This window comes from Mirounga leonina, unplaced genomic scaffold (assembly GCF_011800145.1).
Source record: "Mirounga leonina isolate KUSES-001 unplaced genomic scaffold, KU_Mleo_1.0 Mir_260, whole genome shotgun sequence".
NCBI classification, from domain to species: domain Eukaryota; kingdom Metazoa; phylum Chordata; class Mammalia; order Carnivora; family Phocidae; genus Mirounga; species Mirounga leonina.
The window spans coordinates 1,478,132-1,495,792 of NW_023270642.1; the positions used below are offsets into that span (position 1 = coordinate 1,478,132).

General features: G+C 39.2%; 1 protein-coding gene across 20 annotated transcripts in view; it reads right to left on the minus strand.

Annotated features, from left to right (window-relative positions):
* Positions 1-17,661, minus strand: part of PARD3 (par-3 family cell polarity regulator) — a 657,675-nt gene that overhangs the window by 16,090 nt on the left and 623,924 nt on the right. For all 20 annotated transcript variants that reach the window (XM_035029555.1, XM_035029556.1, XM_035029553.1 and 17 more), the window contains one exon: positions 3,373-3,493. In XM_035029555.1, coding sequence (XP_034885446.1) covers positions 3,373-3,493 — 121 coding nt within the window. The remainder of the gene's footprint in view (positions 1-3,372; positions 3,494-17,661) is intronic.

Genomic DNA, 17,661 nt, shown 5'->3' on the forward strand with positions numbered 1-17,661 from the left:
ATTGGCCATAGCAACATATTTCTAGATCTGTCTCCTGAGGCAAGTGAAATAAAAGCAAAAATAAAGTATTGGGACTATAAAAACTCTTTTATCAAAATAAAAAGCTTTTGCACAGCAAAGGAAACAATCAACAAAACTAAAAGGTAGCCTACCAAATGGGTGAAGATATTCGCAAATGACATATCCGATAAAGGGTTGGTATCCGAAATATATAAAGAACTGATACAACTCAACATCCCCAAAACAAATAATCCAGTTAAAAAATGGGCAGAAGACCTGAACAGCCATTTCTCCAAAGAAGACATCCAGATGGCCAACAGACATATGAAAAGATGCTCAGCATCACTCATTATTAGGGAAATGCAAATCAAAACTACAATGACATATCATCTCACACCTGTCAGAATGGCTAAAATCAACAATATAAGAAACAAGTGTTGGTGAGGATGTGGGGAAAAAGGAGCTCTCGTGCACTGTTGGTGGGAGTGCAAACTGGTGCAGCCACTGTGGAAAACAGTATGGAGGTTCCTCAAAAAGTTAAAAATAGAACTACCTTACCATCCAGTAATCACATTAGTCGATATTCACCCAAAGAATACAAAAACACTAATTCAAAGGGATACATGCACCCCAGTGTTTATTGCAGCATTATTTACAATAGCCAAATTATGGAAGCAGCCCAACTGTCTGCTGATAGATGAATGGATAAAGAAGAGGTGGGATACACACAATGGAATATTACTCAGCCATAACAAGGCATGAAATCTTGCCATTTGCAATGACATGAATGGAGCTAGAGTATAATGCTAAGCGAAATAAGTCAAAGAAAGATAAATATCATATGATTTCACTCATATGTGGAATTTAAGAAACAAAACAAATGAGCAAAGGAAAAAAGAGAGAGAGAGAGACAAACCAAGAAACAGACTCTTAACTATAGAGAACAAACTGATGGTTATCAGAGAGGAGGTGGGTCGGGGGATGGGTAAAATAGGTGATGGGGATTAAGGAGTGCACCTGTTGTGATGAGCACCTGGTGTTACATGAAAGTGTTGAATCACTATATTGTACACCTGAAACTAACATAACACTGTGTGACTAATACAGGAATTAAAATAAAACTTAATTAAAAAAAAAAAAAGAACCCTGCTTTAGGAAACCTGGTAGGAAGAGACTGAGTCAATTATGCCAAACAATATAAATAAATTAACATAATTCTGTCATGTTGCTACCTGGGAATGACTCAATTTACTTGATCATCTAAAAAATAAATGTTTTAGAAAAACAATACCATTAATAGTAATATTGTTGCAGAAACACAATTAGAGATTTTCTTAGATATTATATTTGCTGAACTTGTTTTATAATCTCCCAAAGTAAGGCTAGGATTGATTTCACAAGGACTTTTTACTCTTGGATGTTGGTCTCATATTGCCGATTGCCCTCTTTAAGGCTTGCTCCACCTTCCTCACTTGAACTGAGGTAAAGCCCTTCAAACTAGCACCACTTCTCCTATTTTTCCTTCTTCTTTCTCAAAATGATCTTCCACAGACTCCAGTTTGATCACTAAACCCCATGATCAAAACGTTTATAGGTTTCTGGCCTTGTACAGAGTATATTGAGGGTGTTGGATTTTAGGACAAAAAAGGACCTCAGAGATGATTTAAGCTGTAGTGCAGTGCTTCTCCAAGTTGAACAGGCTTCAGAATGACCCCTCAAGGGCTTGTTAAAATATTAGATTCCTGGGTCCCACCCAGAGAGGTTCAGATCCAGTAGGTCTGAGGCAGGACCCAAGAATGTGACGGTTCAAGGTGCTGGTCCGTGGACCACACTTGGAGATTTGCTTATATCTACTTTGCCTTATGCACTCAGCTTCCTCTTAAATTTTCATTTTAACAAAGGATTTAATAACTGACACTCAACCATCTAGTCTAACTCTCTTGGTTTACAACATAAGAAGATAGGCCTGAAGAGCCAGGTCACCTGGCCAGTGGGCCTATGCTCTGTCCTGATACCATCTTTCTTCAAACTTCTAATCTAGCTTTGAAGCCTCCAACTACATTCCTACCTTTATCTCTGCTTCCCTGCAAAATAACCAACCTCTCAGTTCTGGGTCAGTTGGGTACATGCCCTTTCCCAAATATCTAGTGTAATTATAATCCCAGCACTTTGAACCGAACTCATTAACTTTTTGGACCTTAAGCTCTCGTCTACTTCAGAACTCACATGGATGGCATACCTTTGACCTCAAATCATCCAGAACTGTCCCGCCTCCAAGATCCTAGACTCTAAAAAATATACTGTTTTGACCACAGCCCCCTAGGCTTTCTAACCCCTAGACCGCCAACCCTTCTGGCATCCTCCCAGGCAACTGGGGTAATGTTTCCTTGACCTGTACTCACCACCCTACCCGGCCTGGGCAATGCTCCAGCAGCATCTTCCCCATGCCTTCAGTGTGCCTTTCCTGACTTTCTGTCATGTCTGTCTCGCCAATCCCCACCACCAAATTAATCAAAAAATTGTTTTTCTATTCCCAGTCCTTTAACATTGCTGGCTATGGTCACAGTCCCATGCTGACTAGACTTACTAATACTCTCAGCTAGAACTTCCTACCTCAAGCAGCTTGTATGTTCATCTCTAATTGACTCTTTCTCAAGTTTCCAAAGAGATTCTTCAAAATTCCTGTCATCTTGAACCCCCTGACACCCCGCCACCAAAATCTCCCCCATTGCCTCCCATTCCCAGAAGTGTCATCATCTCCAAGGGAAAAGATAAGAACTGAGCACAAGTCTGGGGCTGGACTTAGGGGGATTAGCGCCTCTCTCTCTTGTGGGCCTTGAGAAGCTATTCCAAATTTTGCTTTAGAAAAATCACTGTGATGGCTGTGAGCAGGATACGCTAGAACAGGGACATGGGCAGATAAACAAGAGGGATTCAATGAATACACAAAGGGGATGAGGGAGAATAAAGAATCAAGAATTGCTATATATTATACTTCGTGTATAGTAGATACACAATAGACATGTGTTCAACTAATTTATTCTGGCTCTGATTCTGAGAAAAATGTATATAGAAAAATATTTACTAAAGTTAAAAAAAAGTGCATCATTGAGAGCAAGAATCCTTTTGCTATGTCTTGTCATAAGGCAAATGAAACTGATTATGCAATGGACAGATGGTGCAACAAGATATAAAATGAAATTAGCAATGATGAAACCCAGATGGAAATGAGGAAAAGGTCAATATGTTAAAGGTCAAAGGAATTTGGCTCCATCTTGTCTTGTTTCATAAAGAACGAAGGTCAGAGCGTAGTGGCTCTTACTGCAGGCAAGTTGTCAGACTATTCGCTATGCTGCAGAACCAAATACTCACCCAGGGTTGTTCAAAGCTATAGGTACGTCGCCGATCTTCTACATCTTCATCCTGCTTCGCTTGCTGAAATTCTTGCCGTAGACGTTGTATCCGATCATGGTTGCTAGGAGTTGATCTGTTGCTGAAAGAGAGAAGGGGCAACAATGAACACCCTTTGGAGATACAATCTGTGAATTGCAGTTGCTAGGGAAAGAAAACGGCAGCTTGCTGTGGAATGACACTGTTTAAGAGGCAGTGAGTTTATAAAACAATATCTGGGCATTTAAAATGCTTTCATTTTGTTCTTATGATTAAGAGTTATTGAAGTTATTTCAGATATTCAAGAAGGCAAGCAGTATTTTTAGACAATCCTGTTTTATACAGTACTTTAAAAGCCTCATTTCCTTTCTGTAATCTGGTGAGGTGTTGGCAGCAAAATTTTTTTGGAAAGGACGTTGCATTAAAAGTCAGAAATATCAGGGTCCTGTCCTTGCTCCTCTACCTTCTTAGACTAAGGCACTTAATACCTCTGAGTTGTGGGGGGTTTTACATATATGCAGTGGACATGATAATCATTTTTGCTCTAAATATCATAGTTGCAACAATCAAGTAAGTAATACCATACAATATAGCCTCACAAACATGCAGTATTATTTTCATAAGCCATCATATAAAGTTCCTATTTAGGAGTTATTAGAGGTCTATACACAAAGTACAGTTCTCACAGCATAAATGACAAGCATTTTAAAAATAACTTTGGGTGGTAGTTTGATTTCACCAGTTAGCTGATAATAATGTTGCCTTCTTTTTTTTATAGCATTAAATTTTAATTCTCAAAATGCTTTTTAAGATAGGTACAGATGGGGGCGCCTGGGTGGCTCAGTTGGTTAAGCGACTGCCTTCGGCTCAGGTCATGATCCTGGAGTCCCGGGATCGAGTCCCGCATCGGGCTCCCTGCTCGGCAGGGAGTCTGCTTCTCCCTCTGACCCTCCTCCCTCTCATGCTCTCTGTCTCTCATTCTCTCTGTCTCAAATAAATAAATAAAATCTTAAAAAAAAAAAAAAAGATAGGTACAGATGGTAGTCTCTCTCTCTCACACACACACACACACACACACACACACACACACACACACGTAGAAACTGACGTTCGAAGAAGATAAGTGACTTGTCTGCAGTCTCCCAGCTGGTCAATGGGGAGGTGAGGCTGGAGTCCAGATTCTTCTGGTATCCAGTCCAGCCCTGATTTCACTGTGCCATGTTGTGTCAATTAGTAAAACATATATCAGACTCCAAAGCCCCTGCTTTATAAAATCATACAGATTTTAAAAGCAGTATTTTGCAAGAATTGAAGAGATGGCCAAAGTTAAAACAATCTTAAATCTCATGGCACTTTTGGTCTGTGTCATCCCCTGAGGACGAAGGCACGTCCTATCAGGAGAGCTATTCAAGCACATGAGGTACATGCTATCTCCCCAACAAAACATCAGACTCCTTGAGGACAAGAATTGAGCCTTATATTTATATCATCTATACCCTCCAAGCTGCTTGCAGAAAGGGGAGCTGTAAGCTACTAGAAGACTGGGTCTCTTCATTGAAAACATGTTACCCTGGTTACTCAGTGTGATTCTGAGTTCTTTTGGCTGCATACCCCCCTGCCCCGGGTCATGTAATTTGTCAGAGGTAGCTTGGAAAGAGAAAGTCTGCATCGTAGAGTATACAAATTCTCTAATATATATCTTCATATAATTCCATGTGTTTTGAAGAATTCCAAAGGTTTACAAATCTCAAATTGAAAATATTTGCATATAGGGCAATATTAACGTCTTCCAAGAATATGGAATAGTCTTTCATCATTTAATCTACTGGATAGATCCCTATCACCTTTATGTTGCTATTAATTTCATTAGAGCTTCTGGAACATTCTGTCAATACTCTAAGTTTGATTATTTTCCCAGTCAATAAAAGCCTGTCTTCCCTTTTTCCTTCTGACAAATATTTTGAATGGATCGCCCTGAGAACATTAAAGGTTAATGGGTATGTAAAATGTGCTACTTGACAAGGCTTCAGCCCACATTTGGATATGGCTTAAAACTTCCCCTCCATACTTTTGAGCTGAGAAGGTTGTTATTCCCACTGTTTGTTTGTTTTTTTTTTTTAATTTTTTTATTAACATATAATGTATTATTTGTTTCAGGGGTACAGGTCTGTGATTCATCAGTCTTACACAATTTACAGTGCTCACCATAGTACATATCCTCCCCAATGTCCATCACCCAGCCACCTGATCCCTCCCACCCCCCTCCACTCCAGCAACCCTGTTTGTTTCCTGAGATTAAGAGTCTCTTATGGTTTGTCTCCCTCTCTAGTTTCATCTTGTTTCATTTTTCCCTCCCTTCCCCTATGATCCTCTGTCTTGTTTCTCAAATTCCTCATATCCGTGAGATCATATGATAATTGTCTTTCTCTGATTGACTTTATTTCACTTAGCATAATACCCTCTAGTTCCGTCATGTCATTGCAAATGGCAGATTTCATTTTTTGATGGCTGCATAATATTCCATTGTATATATATATCACATCTTCTTTATCCATTCATCTGTTGATGGACATCTAGGCTCTTTCCATAGTTTGGCTATTGTAGACATTCCTGCTATAAACATTGGGGTGCATGTGCCCCTCGAATCATTAGATTTGTATCTTTGGGGTAAATACCCAGTAGTGCAATTGCTGGGTCGTAGGGTAGCTCTATTTTCAACTTTTTGAGGAACCTCCATACTGTTTTCCAGAGTGGCTGCACCAGCTTGCATTACCACCAACAGTGTAGGAGGGTTCCCCTTTCTCTACATCCTCGCCAACATCTGTCGTTTCCTGACTTAATTTTAGCCATTCTGACTGGTGTGAGGTGGTATCTCATTGAGGTTTTGATTTGGATTTCCCTGATGCCAAGTGATGTTGAGCACTTTTTCATGTGTCTGTTGGCCATTTGGATGTCTTCTTTGCAGAAATGTCTGTTCATGTCTTCTGCCCATTTCTTGATTGGATTATTTGTTCTTTGGGTGTTGAGTTTGAGAAGTTCTTTTTTTTTTAAGATTTATTTATTTATTTGACAGAGAGAGAGACACAGCGAGAGAGGGAACACAAGCAGGGGGAGTGGGAGAGGGAGAAGCAGGCTTCCCGCTGAGCAGAGAGCCCAATGCAGGGCTCGATCCCAGGACCCCAGGACCATGACCTGAGCCACCCAGGCGCCCTGAGTTTGATAAGTTCTTTATAGATTTTGGATACTAGCCGTTTATCTGATATGTCATTTGCAAATATCTTCTCCCATTCTGTCAGTTGTCTTTTGGTTTTATTGACTGTTTCCTTTGCTGTGCAAAAGCTTTCTATCTTGATGAAGTCCCAATAGTTCATTTTTGCCCTTGCTTCCCTTGCCTTTAGCGATGTTTCTAGGAAGAAGTTACTGCAGCTGAGGTTGGAGAGGTTGTTGCCTGTGTTCTCCTCAAGGATTTTGATTGACTCCTGTCTCACATTTAGGTCTTTCATCCATTTTGAGTCTCTTTTTATGTGTGGTGTAAGGAAATGTCCAGTCTCATTCTTCTGCATGTGGCTGTCCAAGTTTCCCAACACCATTTGTTTAAGAGACTGTTTTTTTTCCATTGGACATTCTTTCCTGCTTTGTCGAAGATTAGTTGACCATAGAGTTGAGGGTCCATTTCTAGGCTCTCTATTTTGTTCCATTGATCTATGTGTCTGTTTTTGTGCCAGTACCATACTGTCTTGATGATTACAGCTTTGTAATAGAGCTTGAAGTCCGGAATTGTGATGCCACCAGCTTTGCTTTTCTTTTTCAACATTCGTCTGGCTATTTGGGGTCTTTTCTGGCTCCATACAAATTTTAGGATTATTTGTTCCATTTCTTTGAAAAAAGTGAATGGTATTTTGATAGGGATTGCATTAAATGTGCAGATTGCTCTAGGTAGGATAGACATTTTCACAATATTTGTTCTTCCAATCCATGAGCATGGAACGTTTTCCCATTTCTTTGTGTCTTCCTCAATTTCTTTCATGAGTTTTCTATAGTTTTCTGAGTACAGATTCTTTGCTTCTTTGGTTAGATTTATTCCTACGTACCTTATGGTTTTGGGTGCAATTGTAAATGGGATCAACTCCTTAATTTCTCTTTCTTGTGTCTTGTTGTTGGTGTATAGAAATGCAACTGATTTCTGTGCATTGATTTTATATCCTGCCACTTTACTGAATTCCTGTATAAGTTCTACTCCCACTGTTTTTTAAGAAACATATACAGCATCTTTTATTTTTGAACACATACGTTTTCAATAATGGCTTCCCAACATAATACCCAACCCCCCTGGAACTCGTGCTCTCCATGTGAAGCTGTGATAATGTAGGCATGAAGATAATTCCTGAGATAGGAAGTGAGCATTCATTAATCTCACTGCTGTTTCTCCAACTGTGACTTTTTTGTTCCTGGGATACTTCTTCATGGCTTTTAATAGGAGGATTGTAGGAGGCTTGACTGACAAAGTATTTTACAGGTCTAACTAGAAATATTTCCCTATTATTTTCATGTAGCATAGACAGTTTTAACCCTGTAATTATTAGGTTCATGAAGTCCAAGCCATTGATGAAAATTGATCTCGTACTATTTGTGGTTAACTGAAAGTACAACTCTCCCAACACAGGAAGTCGACCCAGTGTCCTTAATTTTAAATTCTGGTGACCTCAATGTTTTTCACAGTAACAGCCAAGTTCTGGAAGTCACTTCTGTCCTTATTTCAAATCTCAGCCGCTGGTGAGATACTGCTTCACTCTCTTTTCCTTTGCTTCCTTTCTTCCTCTGCTCTAGAGAATGGCAACCCACTTGCCTAAGACTAGCAAAGCCACTCTAAGGATTGAAATTGAAAAACGGGCTGCAATGGTTTTCATGATTGATGATGATTTCCAAAGACTGGAAGACCATCAAGCATCCTTGGGGACAACAGTTGGCAGTCTGAAGGTGAAATCCTGGCTTCAAGAATGAAACCCTTGCAACTGCTCATTCTGTTTCTCAGGCCAGTCTATAATGGGCCAATGATTGACATTTGGACTTCTAAAGTTCTTGGTTAGCTCTTCTGCCAAGAAAGCCAAAGGAAATTTTAAATATTCATTAGCATTAGTGGCTAATCCATACACATCCCAATAAACTTATATTTAGGTTCATTGCCAATTGAAAGTTGCTCATTATTTTGTGTGTGTGTGTGAAGAATATAACAAAGATATGACATGAGTCAAGCAGATGGGTGAGAGAGACAATACAACTCTTAATGACAAGCCAGTAAATCATAATTTCTACAGAAAGGAGGGATGAAGGGGCTTATAGAGATGGTTTTCTCATAAAGAATCCACACAGACAGACATAAGACAATTTAAGTCTAACACCAATGCAGCCTTCCCTTACACATTGTTTTTTTTTAGTTTTAGTCCGATTGGAACTTTCTTTTATACTTTTATATGTGTGTGTTTGTTGTGTGTGTATTTGTATATAAATTTTAAACTAAATGAAGGCAGTTGGTTTTGGTTCAGTAATGATCTGGAAGTCTTTCTGACAGCATTCAAACAAGGATACATTGGATCACCCACTACAAAGATTCCTCTTCCGGCCTGTACAGTGTAACCCTGAATTATATGGAACTCAAATCTTTCCCATCCATAATTACCATGGAGTTTGTACCCTCTTCTGTCAGAGGCAGATCACACAGAGTGCTAGGCTTTATAGCCTTTGGAATGGACCATCGCAACGTGCCTTGCAAAAGCAGCTGAGCATACCAATTCACACTAACTGGAGCAACGATCCTATGTGCGGGTGAGCTCTGGAGCCTGTCCTGCACCTGAGCCCCACAGGCTCGCTATCCAACCACCTCCTTAGGTACAGCGAGTGAGAAAAGAAACATCAACAGCCGTTCTCATGCGTGCATGAGAATCATAGAGAGCGCTTGCTTAAAAACGCTGATTGACTAAGACTCACCTAGAGAAATTCTGATTCAGTCAGTCATGGGCGGGTCCCAGGAATCTGTATGTATCTGAAAGCATTGCAGGTGCTATATGGACAACACTTAAAAAATAATTCAGCCTGCAAACGTCATAGTCGGGACAAATTCCAACGCCCCTGGGGCAACTGACTAACGACCTAACAACGGAAGGAAAGCCAACGGCCTTGGGAGCACCCATGTAGGTTCTGTGACAAATGGGAGTAATATGCATGGTCTGGAAAGGGAGGCCCTTACTTGGTTCCAGTAGATTCCTGTCCTGAAGGGATGTGAACCTGGTGTTGCCTTCTAATTTTTTTTAAAAAGAGAAGTCAGAACTATAGTTTTCTCTCCTATTCCATGAATTTTAAATGTTGGCTTATTTTCTTTTTTTGAGCCTAGGTGAGACAAAACAAAAAACCAAAACCACATTGGTCTGTGGGCAGCTAGCTTGCAAGCTCTATTTTGTATTCTGCAGATGCTGCCTGTTTTATATGTTGCTTTTCTAGGCTGTTTACTTCCACTGCACCAAGATAAGGCCAGTGATCCCCCTAGTAACAGGCCCAAGAAACAGAAATATTTTTTAAAAGAGACAACTAGGCACTGGCCATCTAGTCTTGCCTCTCTGAAACTCTCTGCTCCTTCTGATCTAACACTGCGTATACTGCCCTGCAGGCTGGAGTTCTGACCTATCTTCTCAGACCAGCATATGCTGAGAAAGAGGAGTTTGTGATGTGACTGATTAATTCTTTATGGACTAAAAATACCTTAACATTTGCATTTTAATTATGCAAAAAAAATCTGGAAAGCTGGAATAGAGGGCATAGCTTTAAGATCCAGAATGCAGTGGAAGGGATAATGACCACTCATTTTTTTGAGCAAGAAGGTATACCACCTTGGTATACAGTAGTTTTCCCATAGAAGGAAAAAAACCATGAAAGGGGAAGGGAAAGATAGAAAGAAGGGAGAGAACGAATGGTGGCAGGCTTTCCACGGTGCCCAGAATGGAGAGATGATTATAATCTCTAGCACAAGAGGAGAGGAAGAAGGTAAATTCACTCGTATCTTTCTTTCCATAATATCTTCTCCTTTCCTTCCATCTTCTGATTCTACCACTAAACATTGTTTTACAGTGTTTATAACTTACATGTGCATGTGTTTCTCTTTCTTAAGCTCATGACTTCATCACAATCATTTAATATATATATATATATATATATATATATATATATATATATATATATATTCTGTAAGTCACGTCCCTGCAGCAGGGTAAACTGTTACGCAAATACTTGTAATGGATAGACTTCAGGGTGGCCCCACAATCCCTGCCTCCAAGTATCCACACCTTCACACAACTCCTCATTGCTGAGTGTGGGCAGGGCCTGTGACTTGCTTCTACCAATGAAATGAGACAAAGGTCAAGGAATGGATATGATTACATTTGTGTGATTATATAAGAATGCAGTGCCCATCTTGCAAGACCATATCTCTCTCTTCTGGCTTTGAAAAAGAAAGTTGCCCTGAATCCTACAGCTGCAGAAAACAGAATGCTATCAACAACTCCAGGAGCAGTGACTCAAATGTTTCCCTCGTGGACCCTCCCAGTGAGACCCCTGCTTGGCTCACTTTGATTGTACCTGGATGAGACCCTGAACAGAGGATTCAGCTGAGCCATTGCTGGACCCCACATCCATAGAAACTGACAGAAGAAGCTGTTAAGACTGTTAATTTGTTGTACAGCAATAGAATGAATACCCATTGATGTTGGCCTTGGCCATGTGTCTTGATTTCACCCACAGGATGTTCATGGATGTGATGCAAGTAGGGGTTTGAAATGTGATTGCAAAGTGGGTTTGCTTTCTTGTGCTCCATTGCAACAAAAGACAATGAACAGACACTCTAAACCTCCTTCCCTTAAACCACCACCACCACCATATCACCTTAGACAGTGCTGGTGGGGAGGCGGGGGCAGGGGCTGTACACACTTATTAAATGAAGTGGCCTAGAAGTACAAAGACCTAAGCCCTGCCCATGGTTGCAACCAAACAAATATTGCCTGTTGCAAAAGCATGCTGGCTAGAAGAGCAGAATGCAAGAGAAGAATCGTATTTTATGAATGAGTTTTACCACTATCATTTATATGGTTAGTCACTCCAAAGTTCTAGTTTCTGAGTAAAATTGCACAAAGTAAATACTATTGCAGAAGATGTCCCTGAAAGATGGTTACTGGCCAGATCTTAACACAAGAAACCAATCAAATGTGCTTTCTACTGAGCACCAGTATATCGCCAAGAATACTCCATGGAAATCTACCCAATTGCTTAGGGTGACTCTTACAGTCAGTCTCCTCATCACTTCACCCACGATAACCACTCTGGCTCTGTGACCTCTGAAAATCAGTCCTCATGAGACCAAAGCAGCCATGTGGGTGTTTTCTCAGAGTGTGGTGAAAACAGACCCACCAATCAGGTCATTCAGTAAAATTGAACTCAAGGGCTCACTCCTAGTTTCTCTTCCTGGCAGAGATAGGTGACCTGCCAGGATCTGACATAAACTCACACAGAGATATTCCTGGTTAAAACTGGTTTTACTTAGTTTGTCCAGAGTTCGGCACTTAACATATGTCCTTCAAATCCCCAATTTACAAAAGAACAGGTACACACAGTAAAGATTTTGTTAACCACATCAGCTTACATCCTTGGCCTTTCCATTTTTGCTATACACTCCTCAGCCCTAGCAATTTACTTTTTGGCCTAAGTACAAAATTCTATTCCAAATGCTACTGGATTTCACACATGCACTTGGCATCCAATTACTGGAAATGCAAAAGGACATTATTCTTTTCCCAATTAAAAAAAACCACAAAAGTCAATTTTCAAATTCTGTCTGAGATCTCGGATATCATGCCACTCCACACTCGAAGCATATTCTCAATGACGTATTTCTAGCACTCCCCCAGGGGTCCCATGCTACACTGGTGGGGGGGGGGGGGCGCCTAGAGTTCTGCTGACTGCCAACTTCTCCCCTTAAGGAACTCTTTCTTCTCCACCCACCAGCGCCTCAAAGTCCTACCATCTCCCAGACTCTGGGATCTTGCAGTCAAGACTTTGGAAACATCATTATGGTCTGCATCCCAGCATACTGACAAAGACGAAGATAGTAAGTTAAAGCTTTCAGGACACCATTCATAACACTCAAAGAACCCTGTTTTCCTGAACTCTGGCTTTTCCAAGCCTTGAGGCTATCCGTGGATAACTTGCCCTTCACAGGAGGTCCCTGCATTTTGGTCCACTTATTTCAGGGAAATGTATCTCTTTTTTGACTTCCTTGGTAGTTACACACAAATGAAAAGACTGAAGATCCAGTATGTTATGTAAACAACCCATCCTTCCCAGATACTATTACTTTTCAAAATATTTTCACTAGAGAAAAATTAAAGCACCTTTCCCTTCCTTATCCAATTACTAATTCTTCCTGCATCCTAGAAAAGGAAAAACGTTTAGTCCCTTTATTTGTACCAATGGCAAGTCTCAAATTCAGCTATTTCAAGGATGTCACTTCAAACAGACACCAGGACCGGAGAAGGCAAAAAAGTGACACTGGAGGAAACACACGTAGGGCAGACCTGTCACACAGCTTTAGAAACCTGCAGCCAGCAATGACCACAAGCGTCTCAGATCATTAAGCAATGTCTTACTGTGATGTCATGCACGGATGTACAGAGCTGTAATCCTTTCAAAACAGACAGATTGTCAGCATGATAAAGTGGATACAAACAAGTTCTTGAACAGTGATGACTACAGTGTTGGGGGGAAATGTCACTGAACTAAAAAGCGTTACCAGCACAACTACTGGGGGCCAGCGCCACTGAGAGACTCAGGTACTCCACATGCTTCTCACTGAGCTATTTCTCTATACTGATTAGCAATTCCATAAACTATTCCTGATCTTGTAATCGCCAGACAAATAGTTATAATCTACAGATGTCAGAACTGAGTTCTTAATTGCTGTAAATTAGTGAGCAAACACAGGTTTCTCATTAAACCCATTACACCCCGTATGTTAAAATGGAGCCCTTGTCATGTGCTTTCTTTCTTGGCACTCACATCAGGAGCGTTCTTGGTAAAACCCTAGGAGCAGAAAAGCAGAGCAATCTTGCTAGAATGTGTGTGGCAGGCTCCCGTCCCTGAAGGTAGTATTGATTCCTGAGCTAGAAACCTTTAAATGGCACCGCATTTGTTGCCGAGATTTTAATGATGAGCTACAGTGTGCCTCCATCTTTGCTTTCTTAAGACCGAGTCAAGTGGTATCACCCCTCTTTGAAGGCTTTTGCTTCTCTTAGAGGAACCTAGAGTGCTGCCTCCCACGGCACTTGGATTTGCTTCCTGTTACCTGTGCAGGTGAAAAAGCATAAATTGGTAGATTAAAAGGGAAGGGAGGAAGGAACGGACTGAAATGCTGTGGAAAAGCATCTCTGAATTTTCATACTCGGTAAGCACTAGTCTTCTGGCTAAAGAGACTAGGGCTTTCTACTCTGGCTCTCTCTCTTCTCTCAGGCTGGAAGATTTATGACAAATGGGGGAAAGGCTGGGAGGGTTAAACCAAGAAATGTATCAATTACCAAACTACAAATAAAAATAGCTCCTCTGCACAAGCTTCATTAAGTTTTATCAGCAAGTATCTTGGGGTTTTACACTCAAACCACAGGTCATAAATTCACAGTAAATCCCCCATATGTTCACCAAACACCTGAATTCAATTTCTTTTCTGGTTGTGAAGTAGGAATATGGTGCCCCAATTAATTATGCATGCAAAGTTAGTTTCTAAGACGGGGAGCTTTTTTTTTTTTTTTTTTTCAATGCTGAAGGGTATTTATAACATCCGAAATTTGGGGATAGATCTTTCTTCAATCTTCACAATTTTATACTGGTGTGTAGGCATAAATTCTCTTTTCCCAGTTTGAACAGTGAAAAAGTAAAGTTGGTAAATACTTTGTTATAATGTATAATTTTTCTATAGATAATCTCAAACATTTGTGAGATGTGACAATGGTCTTAATACTTACGGTTTTTAGACAAATGTTGCTGTGGGTATGTACAAATCACTTTGAATTACAGAGAAAATCTAAAGTGAGGCTAAATGGCTATATTTATATGTGTCTATATGTACATGTGAAATTAGCTACTTAGGAAATATCATGTCATTTTCAGTTTATTTTCACAGTTTTGCTCATCACTTGTAATATGAAAAGAATTATGAGAAACTTATGCAAATCCCAAAGGCACTCACTTTCCTCAGCTGATAAAATTCATTTTCAGATTTTTGACACCCATGATTTGTTGTCCATTTCACACCAATTTCAGTGCAATAAATCATAACAAATTAAAAACATACAGCTATGTTTTCTGGGTTAAAAAGGTAGTCACCAAAGCTGTTAATACTGCATTTGCTTCTGATGTGATGAGCCACAGGGAGGGTCACCTCTCTCCATCAGAAAGACTGGGGACTGGATCTTACTCTGGGTCCCTGTGTGGTCATCCGGTAATAGGCCTATCATTTTATAAGCAGCAAAATCTCAGGAATGTACCCCTCACCCCATTTTATTACTATCATCACTCTTCCTTATTAGCCTGTCACTGGTCTCAGGCAGGAGTGAGAAAAATTTAGCTTTACTTTTTCAAGGGGAATTCCTCCAGCTACAAAGAACACACACGTGCACAGACATACATAATTTCAGGACCCAACAATAAATACACGAGAAAAGACATTCTATTGTGAGCCTGAGGTCAATTTTCCTGACTAGTAAATTTCACAGAAATAATCCAAGTTGTTTTCTACCCAGAAAGATTGCTAAATCTATTGTAGTCACACCTCCGATGAGGCATTTGCTTAAAACTTAGCACAAAGTAACATTATTTAGCAAGCTTTAAAAGACCATCAATGAAAAACGATTTATCGAAGTTTTCATTTCAGAAATCATGTTCTCATAAAACTTTCCAACATGTGAGATGGAGTGATGGAGTGATGGAGCCTAAGACCCCAGAGAAGGTGCAAGAAGCCAGAGTGAACCTCCCCAGGCCCCTAGAGGAAAATGGGCAAGGGGGCAGGGGGAGAGAAGCAGTGTGCCTCAGTCTTCCTCACTCCCTAGTAGGCTACTCTGCAGGGCTTAAACGAATAAATGATGGGAGAGAAAGTGTTTTCCAGGCATACCTATGAATTTAAACGCATTCTTGAAAATACAATGTTACTGCCTCTAAGAAACCACATGTCACTTCTCTTTGCACAATGCGAGATGCAGTTATAATTTGGAGATAATGCCCCAAATGCACTTTCTTTTCATAAATCGTATGATTTTCATAAACCATCTAATAAATGGCAAGGACATATAAGGTATTCTATTAGGTTAGAGTGTTGAAGAAAGTTTATGGATTATGCTATTCATTCAATAAAACCACTGGGGATATGAAGGCTAGCCAGTTGTGACCACAGTTAAAGTCTGTACTTCAAACTGAAGTATACTTTCCATGTCTGAATAAAGAGCAAAGGAATTCAGGAGTATTCAGGTGAAAATTCTGGAGAATGGAAAGAAGAGTGAAAATCGGGAATTCATTATGAAAATTTGAAATAAGACAGCAATGGAAATTAAATTACAAAACCTGATGGGTTTTGATGACAAAATAAAACGATTATCATGTTCCTTTTCATATTAGAGAGGTTTTATCATACAAGCATAGAAACTAATTATAGAACCATTATTTTAACTCTTTAATCATGAAATGATTACACAGAATTCAAGGTTAACATTATTTTTGTTTTTTCTTTTTTTGCATTCTCTGTCTTTAATGACAGCATAATTGCAAAATACTATACAAAACTAAGCTGTTTTTTTTTTTCTAAGATAAAAATTCCAATGCAACACGGTGCTTAATGCTCATGTCAATTCTAAGTTATGGATAAATTCTATATGGCTTTCCTGAAATGATTTAAAATGGAAAATAATGTAACAGGAGATATAGTGCCTGTGATTTCATGACTGGCTAACTCTGAAAGTCTTCTGAGAACTAGAATAAAAGCAGAAACATATATTTATTAGTCATCTAAGAAAATAGAACATTGGATATGCACAAATGAAGAGTTTCTACATATTATTGATTTTTAAACATTTTAAAGATCATTGGAATACTTCTATTGACTGAGGGTTTTTTTGTTGTTGTTTATTTATGTCTTAATTAACTTCATAATTATTAGCTAATAATTTTTTAGGCTTTCCTTCAATTTATGATTTGGCCATGTCCCAACTTACAAATAATTTATCTGGATAGAGGAAATAAATGAGAAAGAAACATCAATCAGTTTAACTTCTCAATTCATGTTCAGTTAAATTATTATGAGAAACACAAAAAGTGTGACCATACTGGTTTGGAATTATTGAGAGATTCTGAAAATGGCCTGCATCATTCTTTTGTAAATTACATTTTCTCAAAGCAAAACTTGCATATGCAGGGTTGATATTTTTAAATGCTAACTAAAAGTCTTAAAGTATCTTCTGCTTCATCGCCTCGTGTCCCTCTGACTACCCAATCCCAAGATAAACAGTCTTAAGGCTTTTCACTGTTTCTAAAATATTTCTTTTTTAATTCAAGCTCAGATACGCAGAACAGATCAATCATAATTCCTGGTTTGTGATACACTCTCGTCAATGATTCTCAGCTCACTTTCTTCCATATAGTTAACGATTTTTAAATACTATACTCAATATTACTAAAAGTAAATTATCAATATGATTTATTACATAAAACAAAAGCTAGGGATTTAACAATAAGCCATATCTAACCAAATACGTCTGGCATTTCACTACATTTTTCTGAACAACTTTAAACATTATCTGTTGACTGCCTGTGAAGGTACAGGAAGCATTAGCTCTTTTATACATTGCAAACCCAGTTTCCACTCCCTATTTTCATGACCCACGTCCTCCCGATCCAGTTGTAGCAGAAACTTTAAATGATTTTTTTAGTATTTATATTATTTATATAAATACTGTTCATTACTAATTCAAACAGAGCTCTGTGATTACATTTCTTTTCTTCTATGACATTCTTGGTTTTTCTTTTGCTTAGTGTTCTTAAAGCCTGTCTCTAATTTTTTCCACCCTCTGTAGTCTTTTTTTTTTTTAAGACTTTATTTTTTAGAGCATTTTTAAGTTCACAGCAAAATTGAGAGGAAGATACAGAGATTTCCCACAGACCTCCTGCCCCACACGTGTGTAACCTCCCCCATTA